This window comes from Ostrea edulis, chromosome 5, assembly GCF_947568905.1.
Source record: "Ostrea edulis chromosome 5, xbOstEdul1.1, whole genome shotgun sequence".
NCBI lineage: Eukaryota > Metazoa > Mollusca > Bivalvia > Ostreida > Ostreidae > Ostrea > Ostrea edulis.
Window position 1 is genome coordinate 70994292 of NC_079168.1, and position 25893 is coordinate 71020184.

The following is a 25893-nucleotide window of genomic DNA, read 5'->3' on the forward strand; positions in this document are numbered from 1 at the left end:
AATGCAACAGAGGACAGTGATTCATAATTGTGGAAGAATTAAAGTGTATGCACATGTATCAGACAAAGAGACAAAGTTAACATGTTTACACTGGAATGCATTTATTGTTTTAATCATATTTTCATTTGACCAGTTGTTAACACAAATTAAATTCATTAGATGTCTTTTATTTTGTTTTGATAATGTGTAGAAGTTGAACAATCCTTATGTCTCTGGTGGAGATTTTAAAAAAAATTGATAGATTTTCTACTGAGCTCTAACAGTGGTCAACCTTATATTGTAATTGAAGGAGGATTATGAGATTAGTTAATTCATCTGCAAATTGGAATCGTTTCTAAAATTTGAATACAATATTTTATTGCTTAAATGAAAAAACAAAACAAATAACCAAATGTGTATATGATGTTCGGCAAACATTGGGCCAATTTTATTTCAGTGATTGGCCAATATCATTAGAAAATGCACACAACATTAAGCCAACCTGTGTATGATGTTGGGCCAATGATGGCCCAATATCACACACACTGGGTCAATGTTGATTCAATGTTGGGCTAATATACGAAAAAGGCACACAACACAGGGCTACTTATGACGTTGGGCCAACGATGGCCCAATGTCACACACATTGGGCCAACGTTGATTCATTGTTGGACCAATGTCATGAGAAAACTTGCATTACATTGGGCCAACGTTGGCCCAACTCGTTGGGCCAACATTGGGCCGATGAGCAAAATTACATTGGGCCAACATCATTTGCCAACATTGGCCCAATGTAACTGATTACGTTGGCCCAATGTTAGCTTGCTATCTGGGTAGTTTCTTAAACTTTACAAAAAGAACAGATATGTTTTCAAATATATATCAAAATCAATATTTTCTTATAAACTGTGACTTTTGTCCTACTTTCATAATATTTCTCACTGTAACTTTTTGTCTTGTTTTCTTATAAAACTGTGACTCTTTGTCCTGTGACATTTTGTCCTACTTTCATAAAATATCTTATTGTGACTTTTTGTCATTTTGTCCGTGACTTTTTGTCCTGTGACTTTCTGTCCTCAAGATCAAACTGCACAACAGATTAGTGAGACAAATAAAGTCAGTCACAGACACAGTTAAAATCTAACATAGCCATACTGCTTCAAAGGGACTTTTCCTAGTAAAACCCGTGCACGAGTATTTCAAAGCTCGGATCCTCGGGTAGACAGGAAGTATTACACAACCATAGATCCACACTATTTACAACATAACACTTTACATGACCATTCATCACGATAGATTAAAGACTAGACTTTTTGACATCATAGAAAGTTGCTTCTTCAACAAAAATGGAAACATTGACAATATCTTCGTGGCCTTTGGTCATCAGGTCTTTCAAGAGTCTTTTGGAATTCCCATGTTGCCTTCAATTCGACATTTAGATATATCAACGACGTTTTATCTTTAAACAATAATAATTTTCATTCATATGTCGATTCGACATATCCGTGTGAATTCAAAATAAGACACCACAGAGTCGTCCACTTCTGCTTCATACTAGATATTTTATTGAAAGTAGATATTAACGGCAAACTTACAACTCAATTGTATGACAAACGGGATGTTTTCAGCTTCTCCATCGTCAACTTCCCATTTTTATGTACCAATATTCCATTATCACCTGCATATGGTGTTTATATCTCTCAACTGATTCGATACGCAAGAGCTTATTCTGCTTATGGTAAGTTTTTAAATCGAAGCAGGCTACTGACAAACAAGTTGATGGTACAGAGGTTCCAACAGTCTCGTTTAAAGTCAGCATTTCGCAAATTTTATGGTCGTTATAACGATTTAGTTTGGCCATACAACCTATCATTGAGTCAAATGCTGTCTGACGTGTTTCATACTGATTGTTAAGCCGTTCTTGGCACACTGATTTTGACTACGGATAACTCTGTTTACCCGATCGAGATATAGGGCTCACGGCGGGTGTGACCGGTCAACAGGGGATGCTTAATCCTCCTAGACATCTTATCCCACCTCTGGTATATCCAGGAGTCCGTGTTTATCCAACTCTCTATTTACGTAACCTGATTCCGATGATGACGCTGATTTGGTTTTATTTTAACAATAGTGTTTGAAATAATCATATTATCCAGGGGTCCGTGTTTGAAATAATCATATTATCCAGGGGTCCGTGTTTGCCCAACTCCCTATTTTGTATTGCGTATAGGAGTTATGAGATTGAATACTGTTTGCTATCTTCACCTTTATTAATTTTGAGTAATTAGTGGGGTTTTTTAATGTTTTCTATTTTTGTAAACAATCTGTATATATCATAATATATGTTCAATATGCATACCAATGATCAGGCATGGATACAGACATGTTTTTATGAGAGAGAGAGAGAGAGAGAGAGAGAGAGAGAGAGAGAGATCATGTACCCTCTGTTTCAATGGGTATCAAATATTTCGTTATCACCATTTTTGTAAAATATGAATTTTTGCTTTCATAAGAGTTTTAAGTAGGATATTGCAAAACGAATGCTCAATGATTTCTCAGCACATCTTGCTGTATAAATATAGTATTTCAACCAAATGGTAAGAATATTTTGTATACACAATTTTCTACCAGGAATACCTAATATTATAATAAAATATTTTTGGAAAAAATAATTGAAAGTTTTATCTTCTATGTAAAGTTGAAACTCATCTAGGAATGCTTGAACTTAATAACATTCCCACAGTATATGTTTTCTCTTCCTCTCTGTGACTAAACGTACACATCTTACAATTTATTTTTTTAAATTTTGAATAAAAATTTATTTGTTGTTTAAACCATTGGAATTTGCGGTTTTTAGTTATTTTGAAAGGTAGTGTGTTGAAAATTTTCCATTTTCTGTTACCCATATCTTAAAGCTGACTCCATCTTATTGTACCTGCAGTCACTGAAAAGTTTTTGTTTAAAAATTCAAAAAAGCATGGATAATACTTGCATATTCCAAGAAATTAATTTTCACATTTGGATAAGTAGCATTAAAAGTCTCATAACTAAAACAAAAGTAGACCTACCATCTTCCTCAATAATATCATTAATGTGCCTGATGTTATTGTCGAATAAATAATTATTAAACTACATTTTCTGACTAATGGGGTTGTAAAACAAAGGTGAATCTGCAGTAACATCAGTCTTTGTACAAGTGTTCTGTAATTCAATCCAAGTCTTGACCACATCTATCCAAAATTTGTTTTAATGACTTTAAAAGTAGATTAGTGTATTCAACCCCACAGGGTGTGATTTTTTAGGTTAAAATTTGATGTGAAATTACTCAACCCCCTTTTTGTAAAGATAAGATGTCTTACCCAAACAAGTAATTACTGGTTCGGTAAAAGGATAATGGAACAATTTCCCATATATAATTTTTTAATTTTAGGATTTGTATTAAATCTGTAACTTGAAGAGATAAAAAATTGTCCTTCGGATGAGACCGCAAAAAACAAGGTCCTGTATCACAGCAGGTGTGGCACGATTAAGATCCCTCCCTGCTCAAAAGCCGTAAGCACCGAGAATACATGTAAACCTAGACTTTTCAGCCTTTCACCGGCAACGATGACGTCTCAAAATGAGTGAAAATTGCTCGAGCGGGACGTTACCATCAATTTTTTATTTTTTTTTTAGATACGCCCAAAAATTCATAGATCTCAATATTATCGAATCATTCTATGGACAACTTGTCTCTTGCTTACTTTCATTTTCTCCCTGGTTGTCCGAATTACCTCGGAGGTCAGGAGACTAGAAGATCTGTGGTAGATTGAGGTGGTGTGATAATTTCTTAGCTTCAATGTTATTGGTAAGTTAATTCTTAAAGAAAGGAGTGTTTTGTGAACAACAATTCGTTACGTTTTAGCTACCAGGCACGTAGCATTGTTGTTTTTGTTTTTTGTTTGTTTGTTTGGGTTTTTTTTAAGTGAGAAGAAATTATTTTCAAGCATAAATATCTTCCCATCCTAAACCGTGGGAAGGGGGTTGAATGAAGAGTCCGCGAGGGTCTCTACAGCCCAGTAGCTAAGTACTTCGGTATTAGCTTGAAAAAACGGGTGTATATTTAATCAGGTCCAGTCCAAAGACTATTTCTACCTACGTAGGTACTTATAGCTACGTAGGTATTTAAACCTACTCCAGGTAGCTATTTTTACCTACTTTTTCCTTTACTTGCATTTCGTGGCCAAACGCAGGAACGGCGCAATATGGCGTGTACCAAATTTCTTGATTCACTTACACTGACGATGAATATCACAAAAACATTGGACAAAAATTATTACTTTCTAACTTTTCAAATTTGCATCAATAACATCACCCAGTTCCATTTTCTGGGAGTTTAGGATCAAAGCTACGTGAGAAAAAGTGTAGAATGTCTAACAAATCTGTATTAATTTTAAAGTATACCTTCATGCAGTTTTACATTATAGGTTTTGAGGCGAATTTTCATGCATCTCCCCTGCATTCTCCACCCTCGTAAAGTATTCAAATTTACACTCTGAATTTTGCCGTGCACGTACACAACATGATACATGAAACGACTGACCTGTTTAAAAGATGCACTTTAATTATTATTTATTTATATTTTCAAAAACAGGTAAACGTAGGTAGAAGTAGCTACTTTAAGTAGGGTTAAATACCTATGTAGCTATTAATAGCTACGTAGGTAGAAATAGTCTTTGGACTGCACCTGTTAATTGCTGGGATAAAATTTAGTAATTCATTTCAAAATTAAGCATCATATCTCCCTCTTGCATAGCTCTGGGGCCCGTTTTACAAAACAACTTACGGCAAAGTCGCAAGTCTTAAATTGGATTACACAGTTATCACTTTAGTGAAGGAAGTCAAACTTTTCTGATGCTTAATTTTCAACATTTAAAAAAATATTTTGCAGTTGGAGTGCAAACAAACAATAGACCTGAAAATTCCAATATGTAAAGTTTTGTCGTAAGTCGTAAGTTCTTTTGTAAAACGCGCCCCTGATCCTTGGACGAATTTGGCTCCAGTTTTTTTTGGCACTCTAGTTTTCCTTTTAGCTCTTAGAAGTTTTTTGTCATTTCGAATTTCCAAAATTTCGGCTTGAGCATCACTGAAGAGACATTATTTGTCAAAATGCGCATCTGGTGCATCAAAATTGGTACCGTACAAGTTTTACATATGATACTTACCTACCTACCTTACCATAGCTGTTGTGTGTATATGAAAAAAAAGAAATCTTGAATGAAAAATATAGATATGGGGAATAAGTGACAAGGTTATTTTTATGGGGGATATAATGCCAATGGAAGTATTGCGGACGTCGTCGTTATTGGAACACTCATCATTAAATATCAAACAACTGAATATAGCTGTAATTCTTGATTAAGTTTACTGCTTCACATTACATTTAACTGAGTATAACATTAGATGTGTTTTACATTAGTATTTTACGATTAGATCATTCCATGACCTTGATACGTCTCCTTTCATTATATCATGAGAAATATGTGCAAATAAAAATATCAGTATAGCCTGTAAGTAGAATAGATTTTAGGTGCCAATGCATACAGTGCAAAACCATACATTTAGAATTATGAATTGGTGATGATTTGAGCCCTTCATGTTATATATAAATTTCATGAAACTATGGTCATTTGGTTATGTTCAACGACAATTATATAACACATGGGATGATGGCAAATTTTTTCCAATCTTATCAGAATTTTTTTAAAATAATTTTGTTTTGAAGAACGCATCTTATGCCCAGATAGCGTGTACATATTGTACGTTTAGTTCGTGCTCGTCGTCAGTCGACGACCCTTACCAAATTGTGAAATCTTTTACAGGTACATACAACCAGAACTTGATTGAAAATAAGCATGATCCTATTTCGAAAAGTGCAGCGCATTTCACTGATTAATTGCCGACTTCAGCATACAGTTCCCAACAAGCCGACACCTCAAGTAATTCAAAAACGCCGAAGTAAACATCTAATATTACGAACCGTTCAACCTTCGCCAAGGAAATCACATGACCTCGTCTTGCTCTTTGAATGGTTATATCCAAATCCCAAAGCCCTTGACAAGTACTGCATGTTATATCATGAACTTGGATTGAATGTTTTGACCATTCATGGACAACTGCATCATTTTTTATGGCCACCAGAGTCGGCCAAATTATCTAAGGAGTTATTGACGTACCTGAAAAACGAAAGGAACTCAAAAGAGGAGCAGTACATTGTCCACGCTTTTTCCGTTGGTGCTTACAATTTTACTACGTGTTCAATGCAAGCTAGTAATCAAGATGGTGAGTATGGATTTTTCAGAGACAATATCCGTGCTCAGATATTTGACAGCGTTGTCGCCGGAAGTTATGGTCATATGTCGACCGGTATTGGTGAAGCTCTCTCTCTGCCCCGCGTTTTAAGGAAGCCATTAACGGCGACCATGGACACTTTTCATAAATTCACAAAGAAACAGACGACAGAAATTTATGATGGGATGATTGATCACTTTTGGAACTGTCCGGTTAAAGTTCCAACTTTGGTAATTTATTCGGAAAACGATCCAATGTGTGATCCTGTTTACATGAAGAGGATGCTGACAAAATGGCAGACGGACTCTTCAGACTGGGACGTCATCTCCCTTTCTTGGAAGAAGTCTGTACACACGGCTCACCTTAAGGTTCATCCACATGACTATGTGACACAGTGGGGACAGTTAATGAGTAAACTAGGTTACTGTGATGAGTCTTTTTTATCATAAAATTTGAACACGGCATCGAATAAATCCGCTAAATTCGACTGCAATATTCCACAAGTTCTCGTGAAAATCAAAGATGCCATCAAATAAGTTTTAAAAAAAACTTCAATACAACTTCTGTCACAGGTGACTTTCATTTCACTGGTGGAAAAAAAAATGTATGGGAATGGGTTTTAAAATTATACCTTCAAAAGGTCATTCTTTACAAACTGATTTCGACTGCGAATTACTCCGTTTACACGAGAAATATATATAAAGGGCTCACAGCCGGTGTGACCGGTCAACAGGGGATGTTTACTCCTCCTAAGCACCCTATTCCAGCTGTGGTGTTTCCAAGGGTCCGTGATTGCCCTACTCTCTAGTATTCATTATAGGATTGTGAAATTGATCACTGTTGTCTTCACCTTTTCATTCACAAAAAGTTCAGGAATATTGTTGTCGAATTTCGGAGAACGTGTTCTTTTTAATATCAATATCATTATTTTTATAGCATTGGACTGTACAAATGACTATTTAGGCATTATATGTATTTTGAAAAGGAAGTATGAGCAGATAAAAATGCTGTTATAATAAATACACTGTTGTAAAATCATACAATATATAATGGGCATTAACAACCAGTTTTTCTTCGCACTTAATTCGCACCTATTGCAGTCGGTTGTCGTCCGTCGTGCGTTAACAACTGAACATTTTTAACTTCTTCTTGATAACTACTAGTCCAATTCTTTTCAAATTTGGTATGAAGCATCTTTGGGACAAGGGAGACATAAATTGTAAATTACAGGTCTTCAGTTTTAGGGGCGGGGCAAAAACTGCCTAAAATTGACCAATTTTCTAAACTCTTAGAGCAGGAAGGCCTATACCAAAATTGTAAATTTCATGATCCCCGGGGTAGGGGTTCTGACCCCAGGGCGGGGTCAAACTTGGTATATAGTGTTTATGTGTAAAACACTTAAATAACATCTTCTTTACTGCTTTTGATACTATATTGAAACTAAATAAATATTTAGAAAGAGCAGGTAGTCCTTTAACAAAATTGTAAATTTGATGATCCCAGGGGTAGGGGTTTTGGTATCAGGGTGGGGCCAAAATGGTCAGTTATTAAATGTGTGAACAATAGGTTTAACTTCTTGATAACTATCATTTCAATTCTTTTCATATTTGGTATGAAGCATCTTTGGAACAAGGGGGACATAAATAGTTAATTTCAGGATTCCTGGGGCCTTAGGGGAGGGGCAAAAACTGCCTCAAATTGACCAATTTTCAAAAATCTTCTCAAGAACTGCACACGTGTAAGAAAAACTAAATGCATAGCGATGTAGAGCAGGAAGGCCTCTACCAAAACTGTAATTTTCATGATCCCTGGGGTAGGGATTCTGATCCCAGGGTGGGGCCAAACTTAGTCTATACATGTAGTATTTATGTATAAAACACTTAAATAACATCTTCTTTAGTGTTATTGATATTAAAATGAAACTAAATGGATAATAAATTATTTAGAAGGAGTAGGTAGTCCTTTACCATAATTGTAACTCATGATCCTAGGGAGTAAGGGTTTGGTTTCAGGGTGGTGTCAAAATCATCATAATAATTTGAAGGACTTCTTTAAGTTTGCTGATAATATAAAATCTAAATGCATATCTAGGAATAGCAGAAACAGATGTACAAAAATGATGAATTTCACAACCCATTGTTTTGACTCTTAAGATGGGTCCCAATTAGTCATATTGTTTAATGTTAATACATATATCATATTATGTAAAGACTTTCATCAGTATTGTACTTTTGAGGGCTTTGGAGTTTTAAGAGCGCATGTTGTTTTATACTGTTGCTGAATATTAGAATTTAGCTTAGATATTCAGAGCAGAAATTTTTATTTCTAGATTCCTTAGCCCTTGAAAGTAATACCTTTAACTAGTACTCAGGTGACCGATAAGGCCTGTGGGCCTCTTGTTATATGTAGTATGAAATGATAAGTATATATAATGGAATGTGTATACCTTAAAACAAGTCTAAATATTTTGGAATTTGTTGCATGAAATATTAAGAGAGAGAGAGAGAGTGTGTGTGTGTGTGCGTGTGTGTGTGTGTTTTTAAGTGTATATGCTAAAGAGTTTTTTAATTATTTCAAAATTTCCAAACACATGGAATCTGGTCTATAATGTATATAATGCAAATAAACATACTGTGTAAACCTGTCGGTAACTTGTGATCAGTGGCGTTGGAATGTGTAGTTTTAGTCACCAAACTCACAGTGATGAATGTCAAACTCACAGTGATGAATGTCAAACTCACAGTGATGATTATCAAACTCACAGTGATGAATGTCAAACTCAGTGATGAATGTATATAATGTAGTATTAATATCTAAGCTAAATTCTAATATTCAGTAACAGTATAAAACAATATGCGTTCTTAAAACTCCAAAGACCTCAAAAGTACAAAACTCGCAGTGATGAATGTCAATCTTGCAGTGATTAATGTCAAACTCAGTGATGAATGTGAAACTCACAGTGATGAATGTCAAACTCGCAGTGATGAATGTCAAACTCAGAGTGATGATTATCAAACTCACAGTGATGATTGTCAAACTCACAGTGATGATTGTCAAACTCACAGTGATGAATATATATAATGTAGTATAATATATAAGCTAAATTTTAATATTCAGTAACAGTATCAAACAATATGCGTTCTTAAAACTCCAAAGACCTCAAAAATACCAAACTCACAGTGATGAATGTCAAACTCACAGTTATGAATGTCAAACTCATAGTGATGAATGTCAAAGTCACTGTGATGAATGTCAAACTAGCAGTGATGAATGTCAAACTCACAGTGATGAATGTCAAACTCACAGTGATGAATGTCAAACTCGCAGTGATAAATGTTTGGATATAATAAATTTAGAGAGTTTTTTTTTAAATGTGTTTACTTTCAACAACTAGAATATGACTTAGCTAAAAAATAATCACATCTCTTTATATGGAATTAATAATGATTACTATGATACAAATCAATAATGATGAATATGATCTTTCGTAAAGCTAACTTTAAAAATACATTTTTAAATGTAAATACATCAAAACATCATAAATATCAGGGGATTTTAGCAAACCTCTATCATGTTTTAAACACAATCCAAACTTTGTGTCACAACCTATAATTGTGTTTACTAATTAAAGATTTTAAAGCTTTTGTTGAATAACTTGAAACTAGAACTGTTTTTCTTGCTTCCCGTTTTGTCCTCTTTCCGGTCAGCAGGAGACCGGGGCGATTTAGGACGACCTCCTCTTTGAGCGGACTGGAACTTTTCCTCCGTGATGAAGAGAGGCTGAAAATGGATGTGTTTCTCGCCTCGTTCTCGTTGAATCTCGTGTACGAGACCATGAAAGATATCCTCCACGTATTCAAATTCTTCTGCTGCTGTTGTTTCGAAGAACAGACATTCATACTCTGCTGCTAAGCTAGCGCCCTCCTCTTTGCTGATTTGTCTGACAAAATAGCAAGCATGACAACTAGTGTAATATGATAGGAACACAAAATGCATTCCTTGTTTGTAAGAGAATTCCATACATGCATATACTGATAGAATTGTTTTTATTTAGACTATGGATATCATTTTCAAGCAGTTGTTTTACAGATTATGACAGTCTTCGTTTCCTTCATATGTACCTGTATCTTTCAAGATCAATCTTATTTCCAACAATGGCGACTGGAAGATCTTTGTTAGCTGCCTTCAGGAACTGTGAGATGGTTTCTAAGTATTTACGGACAGTCTGGAAACTGTCTCGGTTTGTGATACTATACACAACCATAAAGGCGTCTCCCCAGCGTAAATATCTATGGGGGTCACTGTCTTCCTACAGCAGAAAATGATGTATTGATAAAAATATTTACTAATTGTACATGTACGAGTCTCCATAAAAAAGAGGACAATTACATCGAAAAAGAAGAGGTGGATCTCAACCGGAAATAAGTTAGTCTGGTTACTTATTGACTCGCCCTCGTAGTCTCCATAAAAAAGAGGGCAATTACATCGAAAAAGAAGAGGTGGGTATCAATCGGAAATAAGTTAGGCTGGTTACTTATTGACTCGCCCTCGTAGTCTCCATAAAAAAATAATGTCTAAAGTGAGGTAGTGCTAAGCAACAAGGTAGTACATGTATTTCTTGTGAGCATTAATACGTAAGTGCGATGGAAATGTACAATAATTTCATTTTGGTAACATTTCAAATTTATTTAAGTGCATGTACTTGTATAAGATTTACGTTTTTACCTACCTTATCGCACGTATCCATCACGTGCACCGACAATTCCTGCCCGTCTATATCCTCTTGTTTGGTGTAAGTGTCCTCTGTTTTAGATAATATGGATAAACATAATGAACAGTGAAATATTTTGATATGAACGCAGATTTACCTGTGGATACAGATTTACCTTTGAATAAAGATTTAATTGTGGATATCAATTGACCGTCTATGAATACAGATTTTACCTATGAATACAGACTTTACCTATGAATACAGATTTTACCTATGAATACTAATTTTACCTATGAATACAGATTTACCTATGAATACAGATACATATTCACCTATGAATACAGATTTACCTATGAATAATCATTTACCTATGAATAATCATTTACCTATGCAAGGATCATATTCCATGATGAATCTTCTGGTTATGTATTTAACTGTAAGGGCTGTAATAACAAATTCACTGACTGAATTAAGCGTTCTCTTCTAGTATTCATAAATTGTTCTATAATCTAAGGTAGCAAAAAGTTTCATTTTACACGTGGAACTAGAAATAAATATGTTCAGCATTTCACATTCGATTCGTACATCAACACTGACTAAACAAAGACATCTATGTTTACTCGTCTATTATGCGACACACGTACCTTTGATATTACGGTACAATTGCTTTATCGCTGAGAGACGGGTGATAGACGGAAGCAAACCGATTTCATCAGCATGACGCATACTGTTTTAGCATTAGCTTTTTAAACTGAAGTTCAGGGGTCAAAGATGAAATTTAGAGTTACATTTGAGCATTGATCATAATTTCATTTAGAATTGGACTTGTTGAAATGATGATTAATTTGGGAAATATTCCTCTTGGGGCAAAGGGCCCCCCTACAAACCAAAAATGACAGTTAATTCAGCACATACCAAACTAAACTAGGAGCATGCATGATATACAATTACAACTTCTGTGCTTCCAAAATTCACACCTATTTCTAAGTCAAAATCCAATGCCATTTTGAATTTTAGATCAAGGTTACAAAAAGCTAAACTTTCTTAGATGCTATTTTTAGCATTACAAAGAGAGACAATTCATGGTTAACTCATTTAAAGATATCTATACCGTGATCTTGGATATTATTGTAGGAATAATCAAATGCGCTTTATAAGTTATACACTTAATTTATGCAAATTATGCAATTAACCCAATCGGATTAAAAAGCAATCAGGCTAACTTCCTATTTAAATATGTATTCTCCGAGTCGGATAGTGAAGGCCCCATTTCGAGAATATCAATGATCACGTGACGTTGCACGTGGAATTTCGAAAGTCAACAATTACATGGCAACGTGAACAGCCTGCAGGCTGTTGGCGGAACACATTCAGCGATAATATAAAAAAAAAAAAAAAAAGTCGGACGGAAACAGGGTAGAGAGAATCACTTTTTAAAGCAATGGAGGGGGAGGGGGGGGTCAATTTCATGTTTACCATGAAATCACCATTCAGTACGACTACATACTGTAAACGTATCTCATCTCCCATGGTCTTTCTAATATTTTTCTCGCGCGCTTGCGCACATCCACCATAAACGTCATTCCTTCATAAATATTCATTAGAAAATCATCCTTTTCTCCTTACTTTGAGCAGACCAGTACTCCCTTAATACTCGTATATAATTTGTCAAAATTGTCAAATCGTATTATTTTTCATAGTTTATCATACTGACAAAATTCAAGTCTGGGTTTTAACATCGACCAAATTCCTGTTTAATACGGCACATACATCGACCACATTCCTGTTTAATACGGCACAAAGATCGACCAAATTCCTGTTTAATACAGCACATATATCTTTAACGAATTAGTTCTTTGGAAGAAAAACACATTTGTCTCCTTTTGAGTTTGAGAAACGATGAATGATAGACAGGAAATTGATGAAAAAAAGCCTTTTGCTGCAAATATCATGTAAAATCATATTCAAATGTACAATTAAATCAAGTAAAAATTCTCCGATTTGGTTTTTTGGTTTTTTTGTTTTGTTTTGTTTTTTTGTCCTATGACAGAAATTATGCTGATTTTTTTCAAACTGTAAAACTGTAACAAAAACTTGAGGATTCTTTTCTGTTTCTCATGCGCCCAGATCCCTAAGATATTGTGTCAGAAAGGCCCACATCCATTACCTGTCAGTAATTAGATATGATCTTTTTTATTTATTAGAAGTTTTTGACATTGCTCATCACAATAAGCTAGAATAGATGTTCAGAAATAACAATGAATATTTTCAAGAATGTATTTTTTAGCGGACAAAATTATAACATCCAACGTGTTATTAAAACTAGACTTAATATTGGATTAATGTTCGGAATTCTATGATTGCAAGAATTTTGTACAAAGAACAACAAATTAGAGCGAACTCATTTTACCAACCCGTCAATCGTAAGGAAAGGTTTATCGAAAAATGCTCACAAAGAAATTGGACGCTAGAGATGTGCATTTTACTGGAATTATCGAGACGAAACAATTCAAATTTCATGTCTAGTACCTCGGACGGCCACAGACTCAAATTTTCTATCTAATATTTTTCATCAAAAGGGTCTCTTGGATAAATCAATGATACTGTAAGATGTGTCTAAAATATTCATGCCATAATGTGTTATACGCAATTATACTATGTACAACAACACTGGCGTTCGTATGCATCTAGCAGAAAACGAAAAGGTTGAAAAAGACAATCATTTAAAATATGTGACAATCTATTTCGCTCGCTTGTATACACCGCACAAAATATAAAGAAAAAAGAATAAGTAACCCCAGCAGGATTCAAACTCAAAATGTCCAACGCTCCAACCCCTGATATCAGAAGCGGATGCACTGAGCTATTTAAGACTCTTTTATACTGGATGTTAAAAGTAGAATCACTATCTTTGGACCTGGTGCATTTCCCTCTAAAAAAAATGTCAGAATAGTACACATTTTTGTTGTCTCTGGGTCATCTCTCCATTTTTAAAATGAAGCAATATATTCTTTGATTTTAGAATCGTGGAGGGGTTTTTGCGTCAGATTCGTCATGTCACTACGCTGTTCGGACACAGGTAAACCCAGAAGTATTTCAAGATACATTTACCCATTTCAAAATCCCAAAGAAAGCAAATAATGATAATTGTTTGAAAAATGTTTACAAATCATCGATGAAATCTTTCACCCTCCTCGCACGCCAGATTCCTGTCAGACCCACGTTTACTTTCTCTGCCATACAACAATGTAGGAAGGCTTTTCGGGAAACGGTCGAGTCTATACGCAAACTCCTACAATAGTTCTTTTGTTTTGTTTGTACATGTATATCGTGTTCAGTATATCATTCGAGAATTTTTTATTCATGAAGAAACGTCATCAGCTTTAGTTAACGTGTCATATTTTGACCTACACCTAAGGATCATAAGTATTTCCGCTTTAGTTGACGTGTCATATTTTGACCTACACCTAAGTATTTCCGCACTGCTACTTTTCACTATATAATTAATTGAATTTAAAGCACTGATAAAGCTATTTCTACTACAGCTATCACTATAAATTTGTTTACAACCCATGCATAGTCACCTACGTTTAAATCTGTTATTGTTATTTGTTTTATTTGTGTTACAGGTTTTTTTTTTACACTTACTAGGATCATCATGTTATAAGAACTTTATTTGAACTTAATCTTACATATTTCATATTAATTAGCATTTTAAAAAGTCTACCTCGTAATTCATAAATGGACCCACAAAAATATATATAATTACATTTGACATGAATCTTGGGTGAATTCTACTTATATTCTGCAAATATCATAATAATAACATTAATTATCAAATTTTGGTAAAAATTTTAAACTATGAAAGTCGTGAATGAAAGGTGAAGATAAGGAACAATGATCAATCTCATAACTCCTATAAGCAATACAAAATAGTTAGTTGGGCAAACATGGACCCCTGGACACACCAGAGGTGGAATCAGACGAACACGGACCCCTGGACACACCAGAGGTGGAATCAGACAAACACAGACCCCTGGACACACCAGAGGTGGTATCAGGTGCCTAGGAGGAGTAATATACATGTATAGTTAAAGTTAGCAGTGCAGAAATACTTTTTACTCTTTAATAAGTGTACATATGCATAACGCTGAAGGCCGTAGCAATGAGGGTTCTTTATCGTGCCAACGCCTAGAACTTCCGATCCTACAGACTCAACTATCCCTACCGACATGTACAAAATTTATGTAATGCGTTTTAGGTTTTACACGGCGCCGGGATAAAACTTTCCGGTTGAAAGCGAATGTCGCGCCAATTCTTTTTTCATGCCGAAAATGTAATAACACCAGTAAGAATTATGATATTATTTCAGTTATTTATTGATGTTTTTTGGTAGCTTTTCATTTTCATGAAAATATCACAAAAATACACAACCCAGCATGATTTAATAAATGATGAACATCTGTTTTCAACAAGCATCATGTTATGTTTTGTGATGCTAAGTGAGGATCACCGCAATTAATTCTTGAATACTTCTACATTTATGAATTATCTTTTCTTCCCACCTTTTCAGATTCAGTGATCTGCCACCTGAGAAATAACAGTGCAGAAATAAAATTATTTGCTAGTTGATCTTAATTCAGTTTTTAGTTTTTATCAGGAAAACAAAGCGTAGCTGAAATTAATATGATAGATGACGACAATGCGCGAAATTAAGATACCAATATGAATGATTTCATGTATGTTAACGATATAAACAGATCGTACTTAAATGTCTTCCGTCTCTGATATCTTGCTCTCGTAAACCCTCGGTGGGAGACGTTCTCCGTCATTAAAAGACGTAATAATGTATTGGAGGAAAGATTCGTTATCAAACCTTTCCGAGTTATTCAATCTGGTAGGGCTAACATGCACTGAGACTGTTGTATATCATAACTCCAATCACAGGGAACCAGCTACAAATTATTACCCTGGGTTCATCAAGCTCTCCCAAAATTATCTGTGAAGCCCAAGGAACAGACTTTAATGGCGCTAGTTTGTGGAGAATTACATAAGCCATACGCTCACTATGATACACATATCAAGGAATACACCCCTTTTAATTGTTTGTTAGAAAGAAGTAATTCATCTGATAAAAACATCAACGTGAAAACTCTCTCACCTCCCTAAACAGGAAGTTACATTTAGAAAAGGTTGTAACATTTCAAAAATATATTTTAAAACTTTTTAAGATTTTTAAATCTGATTGCATATCTTTAAATGCATTTGAATGTGTTAACCAATAGAAAAATATTCGGAAAATCCAGTGGAATAAAAAGAAAACTTTTGTAGGATGATGAAATCATAATATAGTGAATGTCTAGTACCTCTCAGTGCAGTTACAGACATATTAAACATAACCCCTACCCCAAGTTTTGTAAGATAATGGAATCGATAGCATCTTTCCTGGCGTGGTTAGGACCTGGAAACCTATTCGAAAGCAATGAAAATACATAATGCATGTCAAAAAAAAAATGAAACAGAGGTTTTGCCAATTCGTTGTGTTTTATTGAATGAGCTAACAACAACAACAAATAGCTGCAACTTGAAAACCAATAAAACAAAGGATCGAGACTGTGATCTTAACATCATCTACAAAATATATTGGAGGAAAATTAGCGCCAAACAACACATGTTTTTCTTTGCCATAATTACACTTGGCCATAAAGTCTGCCGACAATGTAAGAATTAAATAAAGTGGTATTAATCATGCATTGTTGTGGCTAAAAGACTGCTTGCATCAGAGTTCAGTCTCTGCAGTTGTTTTCCCTAAACAATAGCGAGATTCATTATTTTGTTTGCACGACATCTCTATCAAACATTTATCTGTAAGAAGTTTACAGAATTTTTGCCAGTATTTAGTGTAAGGAAATTAAAAGCAAATCTTTTCTGAGAAAGTGAACATCGTGTTATCAAAGAATATAATACTCGTGTACTAACTAGTAAACATTGAGATCGTGTTTCAATGACAAAAACCCAAACAACAACAACAACAACAAAAAACAAATTCAAATTAGGAACCCAGTTAAACCGACTTCTTGAATAAAATCCTTTTATTTTTGTAGAAATTGTCATTAAAATAAATAATTCCAGTCATTGATCCGGGACCCTAACCACATCTCGCGGTACGTGTAGATTCAGCTTTTATACGCCCAAGTCTTTAGAGGGGATGTATCGTGGTACAACGATGTCTGTACGTACGTACGTTCGGGTTTTTTTTTATCTATCGAATGTGTGTACGTACGTTCGGGGTTTTCTGTATCTATCGAATGTTTGTACGTACGTTCGGGTTTTCTGTATCTATTGAATATTTGTACGTACGTTCGGGATTTTCCGCATCTATCGGATTTTTGTACGTACGTTCAGGGTTTCTTTATCTATCGCATATTATTAAACTGAAACTTGCTATGTACATGTAGCTTCTCTGTGGGTCACTCTAGATCATGTGGCAATTTTAATCCCTTCTAACTTCTCTTGGAGGAGTTTTGCTCCTTTTTTATATGGAGGATACCTATTGAAGATCTTCTTATTCTACAGAGTGTTTGTATACATATTCCAAAAAAGATTATTAGGATTTCATAGTACATGAATTGTCTGTCTAACGCCTCTCAGGGTTTTCAAGTGAGGACCTTCTTATTATACATAGAGTTTGTATAGGTATTGAAGGTATGCATGTGGTAAGGATTGTGATAGTCTTCAATGTTTGGGAAAATTACACGTTGTTGAACGTAGTCAGTCTGTATCCTAGTGAGTGCATAGTTTGGCCTTTTAACTCCCCTAACAGTTTTAAAGCTTGGGCCTTTGTAAACAACTTCAGGAGAATGCTGATTCTCATCATCTGGATGTCTTGTTGAGGGAAGTTTAAGGAGGTATGAGAACCAACGAAATTCATAATAAAGGAAAGTGTTACATTCATGTAATATTTAGCTGATGTAATAAATTTTGCATAAACTCTTGCAAAAGTGCACTTTATTGTGACATTAAAAAAAAATAAAAATTCTGCGAGATTCAAAGCTATGTTCCACATATTTGTAGGTTAACCCATATATCGAATAAGCTACCCTGGATATATGTAGATATGAAAATTGCTGACCTTCCTTTATTCACATTTTACAAAACAAAGTGTGTCACACCTTAATTATGGTTAATACAACCTAAGTAAAGTTCTACAACTCCAGACATTTTTGCCATGGTTGCTAATCAAAGTCAAGAAAAAAACACCTTGTAATAAAAACACCATACCCATGTATAACCTTCTCACGGGCGTATAACATGTGTATGTACCGTTTACGGTTCTCCTATTATAATCCTGATCTTGTATTAAACTCCCTGTACATGTATAATATTTCTAAATTTAAAATCTAAATGGTATCCAACACATCAATAGCAACCAATACAATTACCACCACGTGACTCTATAGAGTTGTAATGGCACCATTTCAGTCGGTCTGCGATCAAATGATCAATGTAAACAGTAGTCGCCCCTCAGAGAGATAAGAAATCGTCCCAAGTACTTACTGGCAACATTGAAAATTGGCAAAAATAGTATGTTCGATTTACCTGAAACTGACTTTTGAATCTTCCGAATTTCGCTAGAGCGAAAATAAAAATAAAATCTGGAATCCAGAAACCACGAATCTACCCCCCAAATCATCGGATAGCTGAATTCATGATAGGTGAAAATAGCTAACGTTTGTTTTGACAGAAATGAGTGAAATCTTTCAGGCCATGGCTTCTTTTGAAGATTTTTCCCGCCAAAATGAAAGATTTGCATTCTCCAAAGGAAAAAAATAGAATTTGGTGTCTACGTAACAATGCGGTTACATCACTTAAACAATAAAATGCTTTCTTTGTTGTTTCATAGGGTGATGAAGGTAGCTAGCGTTGCAGAAAAATGCTAATTTTTTATGCAATGTTTGAAAATATTTCAAAATGGGGCGTTCACTTTCCGACTTGGAGAATACTTAATTTTAAAATAGGAAATTAGCTTGATTACTTTTTGATCCGACTGAGTTAAAATGCATAGTTTGCATTAAGTGTATAACTTATATAACTTGATATGAAATACATGCTTTTTATTTCCTACAGTGATATCTGAGGAATACTGCATTTTTTGTCACTTTGGGGTCTTCACACCCACCTACCCCCTCTTTTTAAGTTGGACTTGGGTCTCAACCGCCCACCTCTTTGAAAATTCTCTGGATTTGCCACTGCTCGTGAGTTATCTAGTGTAATATTAGTACTTTACATCGTCATGTGGTATCTTTTGCAATGCCGAGGTTATTATCACTGTCTCTCCCTCAAACAGCATCTCTCTGAATTTCCCCATTAGTATACACGGCAACACTACTTCACTAACATGTATTATCATCATCATTATTAGTTTTATTACGCAAAATTTTATACTGGTTCAACTTTCCTTGTTCAATCGACTATCTACAAATTGTGGTTTTGAAAATACATGAGGGTATGAACTTACATACATGTAGATGCGATGTTTCACGGTGACATGCTTCAGGAAGCGCGTAGTTGCGATGTTTCACGTTGGCATGCTTCAGGAAGCGCGTAGTTGCGATGTTTCACGGTGACATGGTTCAGGAAGCGGGTAGTTGCGATGTTTCACGGTGGCATGGTTCAGGAAGCGCGTAAGACGCAGTTCGTTCCCTCATGTATTTTCAAAATGAAATTTATTTCTTATATTTACATTCTACTTTGATTTCTGTAGGAAGTCTCGGCCGTTAGAATAGATGTACTATATTTAGTTCTATATTCTTACAAGCATTGTTTACAACTGCACAGCGCATTCATGAGAACATGCCTCTTCATTACAATTTCTAAAGATGTCAAAGACACAAACATTGGAAATACAAATATTATAAAATGATATACTGTAAATTGTACTTTAAACATAATGTGTATGCACCTATGTGTAAGTGTATCAATCAAGGACATGTTTATGTAAATGTAATGCCTGAAAGGTCCACATGTTTATGTACATGTAATGCCTAAAAGGTCCACATGTTTATGTACATGTAATGCCTGAAAGGTCCACATGTTTATGTACATGTAATGCCTGAAATGTCCCTATATGAAACCTAGAATCTAACTATACTCAAAGTAAATTGTTTACGTGTTCACGTGTTATTTTAGATAGTGTGAGTAAATCGGTGCATATACCATTACTTTATTCATTTAAAATGATAGTTTCCATGGCTTCATTCAAAAGAAATAGAACTCTTCCACATGTCTGACGCATGTGAATTCCAGTCGAATGCCCCCACCCCTCCCCCGCATGAGTGTGTAGAAGAAAAGTTTTTTTTTTCTTTCCCCAATGAAATATTTTGCTTTTTGCCATCAATTTCATTTTAAGGCCATATCTGATGGACCGTGAACTCATATTATATTTGTGAGGTTGAGAAAATGTTACAAATAACGATACTGCCTATGCATGCAATTTGCTATGCGTTCATACGATCGCACACAGGAGCAAAACAATTGCCTTTGAACATGTGAGTTTAAAAATATGTGCTTGCTCAAGACCACAGGTGTAAATTTACGTACAGAGGTAATTTATACATGTATGTTGTTAAAATTAATTAATACCGGAGTAAACATTTTGCATACGAGTAAAGCTCCCTATTTAAATAAGGCTTTAGAAATAAGGTTTGATTTAGTGAATAGTTCTTATATTTCCTGGATACAACTCTTTTTCTACGCGTCTGCACTTTCTAGTTCATTTCACATACTGACAATTACGGTTTAGTTGTACTAGGTATTTGGTGAAGTATTAACGGTTCGGTTGTACTAAGTATTTGGTGCAGTATTAACGGTTTGGTTGTACTAAGTATTTGGTGCAGTATTAACGGTTTGGTTGTATAAGTATTTGTGGTGCAGTATTAACGGTTCGGTTGTACTAAGTATTTGGTGCAGTATTAACGTTTCGGTTGTACTAAGTATTTGGTGCAGTATTAACGGTTCGGTTGTATAAGTATTTGTGGTGCAGTATTAACGTTTCGGTTGTACTAAGTATTTGGTGCAGTATTAACGGTTCGGTTGTGATAACTATTTGTTGCAGTATTAACGGTTCACTTGTACTGACTATTTGGTGCAGTATTAAGCTCAGTCTTTTTGGTTTACCATGAAAAGAACGAAAATTGAATGCAGCAAAATTAAAGCCGAATACAATGTATTACAGAATGACCTAAGATCCGCTAATCTGGATATACAATCACTATAATTTGTTTTTCGCCATCAAAGACAGCATTAGTACATGTATTTTGGAAAGTAAATTTGTATTCTGCAATCCACGAGAGACCTATATTGAAAACTTTATCACTTGCCATCCCCGCAGTACTTGCCGCAATAAATGTATTAGAGACAATGCAGGCTTAATAAATTTTTATCTAAAACAATTTTTCGCATTTATTTTACTTGTTTTATTTTTTACCAAGGCAAAACACAATGCAATTCAAAGACTGCTTTTTCAAAATTGTCAATTAGATATATCTTCTCACAAACGTCTTGGTCTCACTTTTTCTAATAATTTAAAATGACCTGTGTATATCAACGATATTGTAAACAATGCATAAAAAAACCCAGAACTACTAAGGAAAACTTAAATTCACTTTATGTAGAAACAAATTATTAATTGTATGTGCCTTTTGTTATACCAATACCAGAATATGCTTCTGTCGGATGGGATGGATGTTCTATAGTTAGAAACGTACAGCTCCATGCAGCTACGTGTAGAATTTTAACAGCACTGCCAATTTTGGCATCCGAAGAAGTTTTATACATTAATCTAGAAACAGGCTGGGTAATATATTCTACGCTATATGTACATGTATTATTATGGCATCTATTTTGGCTATGCATACTTTGTGACAATTGCTATCAATTAATCTTAGGCGAGAGCCTCGTAAGTTGTTAGAGCTTGTGTTCGAACCTTTTGTATATTATTATTCATGCAATAAAATATGTTCAACTCCGTCTTTATATTTTGCATTTTAAAAATATAACAGCATTCTCAAACAATACGCAGTGATAAATACGTGGAGCTAAGTTCCCTGGACCACCCACTGAATGAAAGGGTGCTAGAGCGATATAATAATAGTGTTATCTCTCCAGAAACGCCCATCACTCAGAAGGAACTGTGTTATAGTACTACACATTACTCCGAACTGACCGCAGTGACGCCGCAGTGTGTTGCACAGGTGGTAAATTGTTACCAGTATTTTGCTAATTGCTTCTCTGCCAGTAACACAATCTTATCCATTTCCGCAGCACCAGCGCTGTGTGTATCACAATGGAAGGCAAACAAAAACAACAATTGTGCAGGAAGTTACATCAACAAAAAGATACTGAAGATTTTAATCGTATACGAGTTCAGTATAGAATCGACACATAGTTTTCAGTGTTGTGCATAGATGCATGGTATTTTTTTCCAAAAACATTTCTGTAAAAATAAATTTCTTTTCCAGATCCCCGATCCATAAGCAAGATAGCAGGCTGGTTCACGTATTCATTGAAGAGAATTCACCAAATAACATTTTTTCTTTGATAGCAGCGAAGAAGAAAAATCAAACAGTTGCTAATGCAGCTCACTTGTGCTTTTATGACCCCCCCCCCCTCCCCTGGTAAGCTAATTATAATCAACATGCATGTAATTTACTATATTGTAAACAAATTCCAAAGATCGAAAAAATAATGTATCTCATTGATAAGAACACTGCTCTTTTATATTTCAAACTTACCTGATTTTCCAACCCCAAGGTCTCCCAAGAGCACAATGTTATATTCCGGGACGGGTTTGCCCCCTACCCGCCTTCCACTCATTCCAAATAACGAGATTTGTTCAGCTCACCGTCTTTTTGGTATGTTCATCTTCATGCAATAATGCACAAAATTCGTATAAAATAAAATCGGCTTGGAATCACCTAATCACAAAACAAATGAAATGAAAGCCGAAGGAACAGATGTTGAGAGTCATTGTACAATTTGGTCAGCGGCCACTCAGCGGCTATTTGGCATCTGAAAAAAGAGAGTACAACCAACGGGTTAACGTGCAAATCAACCTGTAGTGCGTATTCTACTGCGGCCAATTACGCAAAACTGACACAATCTATCATGCACAGAGATTACCGTTTCTAATGTCGGAAAACATTGCTTGATTATAAGTTATATACTTTACAGAGAAATATCGCATTCCCAGAATTATTCCAGATTTTCGTGATAATCGCCGTACCTACTCGACACATCTATTCACAAAAAGTATTTGCTTTGATGAAGAAATTGCGTTCTCCGCTGTTAAATTTTTTTTTTAATTTAAAGAAGTTTCATTTCATTTTTCACCAGCCAGCTGAGATAGAGGGGAATAAATAAACGTGATTGTTTAATTAAACACGCAACGGTGACGTATCAAGCATAAATGAAACGGGCGACTATTCAGCGATTTAAAAAAAACAATACGCCCTCAGATTAAAACGGTCATGTGCGAATGTATGCACTGAAAGGCATTCCACCAAATTCAAAATGCTATATTCAAAAGTAATACCAACAAAAAAAAAATGTTTCCACTACAAGAGAAACCTGCGCGAACATGGTATATGTTATTATTTAAAATGCACCTTTATCAAACAGACAAACGTAATACAAAGTGCTTGAAGAGCAGCATTTATTTGCGAACATCCCATAACATCTGTCTCGATGTCTTCAAAACCTGGCATGTAAATAAAAAAAAATATATTAGATACATCAAAGCGTTTACTTTCCAAGGAGATATAGATTATAACCTGTTGCTGAAAGGGGAGCTATTTTATCAAAACGGAAACAAGAACCATTTCGCCAAAGGTTTGCCAAAGAATGGAAAGTTTCAGAAATATACACTGAGGATAGTACAAAAATAGGCACGGGGTAGTTCTTTATTTCTTACATTTATTATAATTCATTTAAAATCATATAACTGGAAAATGTCACAAAGTGAGAAAAAGGCACATGGGGAGCACGGAACCAGCCGGTAGCATTTGTACAATGAATCAATAGATTTAACACTGGTATCAGTATATACAACACTGGACATTGTCATTATGATTATATATAATTATATTTAAAAACTTTACCTTTCAACAGATCGAATAAAACTGAAATCCTCATCAGAGGAACAGAAACTTTATCAATTATGGGTTGTTGTTGGGTTTTTTTAATATCCTCATAAATTTTCACAAATAACTTTACAGAAAACTACTTACTGCTTCACAGAAAAAAAATGAGAACTGTTATGAAGGACTTGACGTCTGATATCCGTAAACAATATTATACAACGTATATATGATAATTATCACATTTCCGTAAAAATCAGACACAAAAAGCCCTTTGTAAGAATATTAATCCAGATCATAGCGACAGCAGGAGATTTATGAGCGCACCTGTTTAACAATTGAAGAGTACCTGCTACTCACCCTCTTCCTGGCACTGTTTACATCCCAACAGCGCGGCCGCGATCTTCAGTCGTCAAGCGTTATCCTATAAGCGATCACGTAGCAAGTCACAAAAACATTCAAACTACAAGAGTGCCTCTTCTTGAATTAGTTTTGGGTTTTCTAAGAATATTGGGTAATTAGCATACTTCGGTAGATACATAGAGATTGTTTACATTGTGTTGAAATTGCAGACGCCTGCCATACCACTTTCCCGATGAAATACTGTAAACTTCACTACTGCTTTTTATTCTCCCTCAGTTAAACCGAAAACACGCGTAAAATACATTTTCTTAAAGTTTGAATAAGTAAGAGACAACATTTTATTCAGTTTAATTTTTAATATAAAGATCATGATTAAAATTAAATTACCAAAACAAAAAATATAGATTTAGAATTCTCCCTCAGTTGAACCGAAAACACGCGTAAAAATACATTTTCATAACGTATGAATAAGTGAGAGACAACATTTTATTCAGTTTAATTTTTGATATAAAGATCATGATTAAAATTGAATTACCAAAACAAAAAAAATAAAGATCTAGAATACTTGGGGGAGGGGTCTATAACAGACACGATTCATCAGTGTTGAAGCTGTTGACATGTATAGCGTTTTGTGGTTGTTGTGTATATTACATGTAGAGCGTTTTGTGGTGGTTGTGTATATTACATGTAGAGCGTTTTGTGGTGGTTGTGTATATTACATGTAGAGCGTTTTGTGGTGGTTGTGTATATTACATGTAGAGCGTTTTGTGGTGGTTGTGTATATTACATGTAGAGCGTTTTGTGGTGGTTGTGTATATTACATACATGTAGAGCGTTTTGTGGTGGTTGTGTATATTACATGTAGAGCGTTTTGTGGTGGTTGTGTATATTACATGTAGAGCGTTTTGTGGTGGTTGTGTATATTACATGTAGAGCGTTTTGTGGTGGTTGTGTATTTTACATTAATGTAGAGCGTTTTGTGGTGGTTGTGTATATTACATACATTACAGCATTTTGTGGTGGTTGTGTATTTTACATGTAGAGCGTTTTGTGGTGGTTGTGTATATTACATACATGTAGAACGTTTTGTGGTGGTTGTGTATATTACATGTAGAGCGTTTTGTGGTGGTTGTGTATATTACATGTAGAGCGTTTTGTGGTGGTTGTGTATATTACATACATGTAGAACGTTTTGTGGTGGTTGTGTATTTTACATTAATGTAGAACGTTTTGTGGTTGTTGTGTATATTACATTCATGTAGAGCGTTTTGTGGTGGTTGTGTATATTACATACATGTAGAGCATTTTGTGGTGGTTGTGTATATTACATGTAGAGCGTTTTGTGGTGGTTGTGTATATTACATGTAGATCGTT

General features: G+C 34.9%; 2 protein-coding genes across 19 annotated transcripts; one reads left to right on the forward strand and one right to left on the reverse strand.

Annotated features, from left to right (window-relative positions):
- The first annotated feature begins 3635 nt into the window (after window positions 1-3635).
- LOC125652915 (uncharacterized) lies at window positions 3636-8955 on the forward strand. 3 transcript variants are annotated; one of them, XM_048882395.2, is made up of 2 exons: window positions 3636-3782; window positions 5841-8955. In XM_048882395.2, the coding sequence occupies exon 2, from the start codon at window positions 5874-5876 to the stop codon at window positions 6756-6758; it is 885 nt and encodes a 294-aa protein (XP_048738352.2). In that variant the 5' UTR covers window positions 3636-3782; window positions 5841-5873; the 3' UTR covers window positions 6759-8955. The 3 variants fall into 3 exon arrangements, with proteins under 3 accessions (XP_048738352.2, XP_056021372.1, XP_048738351.2); XM_056165397.1 differs by having other exon boundaries at window positions 3637-3826; XM_048882394.2 differs by lacking the exon at window positions 3636-3782 and adding an exon at window positions 3844-3890.
- Window positions 8956-9402: 447 nt separating this feature from the next.
- Window positions 9403-24896, reverse strand: LOC125652917 (ras-like protein family member 12). Of its 16 annotated transcripts, none has more exons than XM_048882396.2 (7): window positions 24517-24896; window positions 22813-23089; window positions 16427-16489; window positions 11407-11463; window positions 11039-11112; window positions 10431-10618; window positions 9403-10249 (listed from the first exon to the last, which is right to left on the reverse strand). In XM_048882396.2, the coding sequence occupies exons 2-7, from the start codon at window positions 22892-22894 to the stop codon at window positions 9931-9933; spliced, it is 783 nt and encodes a 260-aa protein (XP_048738353.1). In that variant the 5' UTR covers window positions 22895-23089; window positions 24517-24896; the 3' UTR covers window positions 9403-9930. The 16 variants fall into 16 exon arrangements, with proteins under 16 accessions (XP_048738353.1, XP_056021373.1, XP_048738354.1 ...); XM_056165398.1 differs by having other exon boundaries at window positions 24484-24543; XM_048882397.2 differs by lacking the exon at window positions 24517-24896 and adding an exon at window positions 24307-24496.
- Between the last annotated feature and the right edge of the window lie 997 nt (window positions 24897-25893).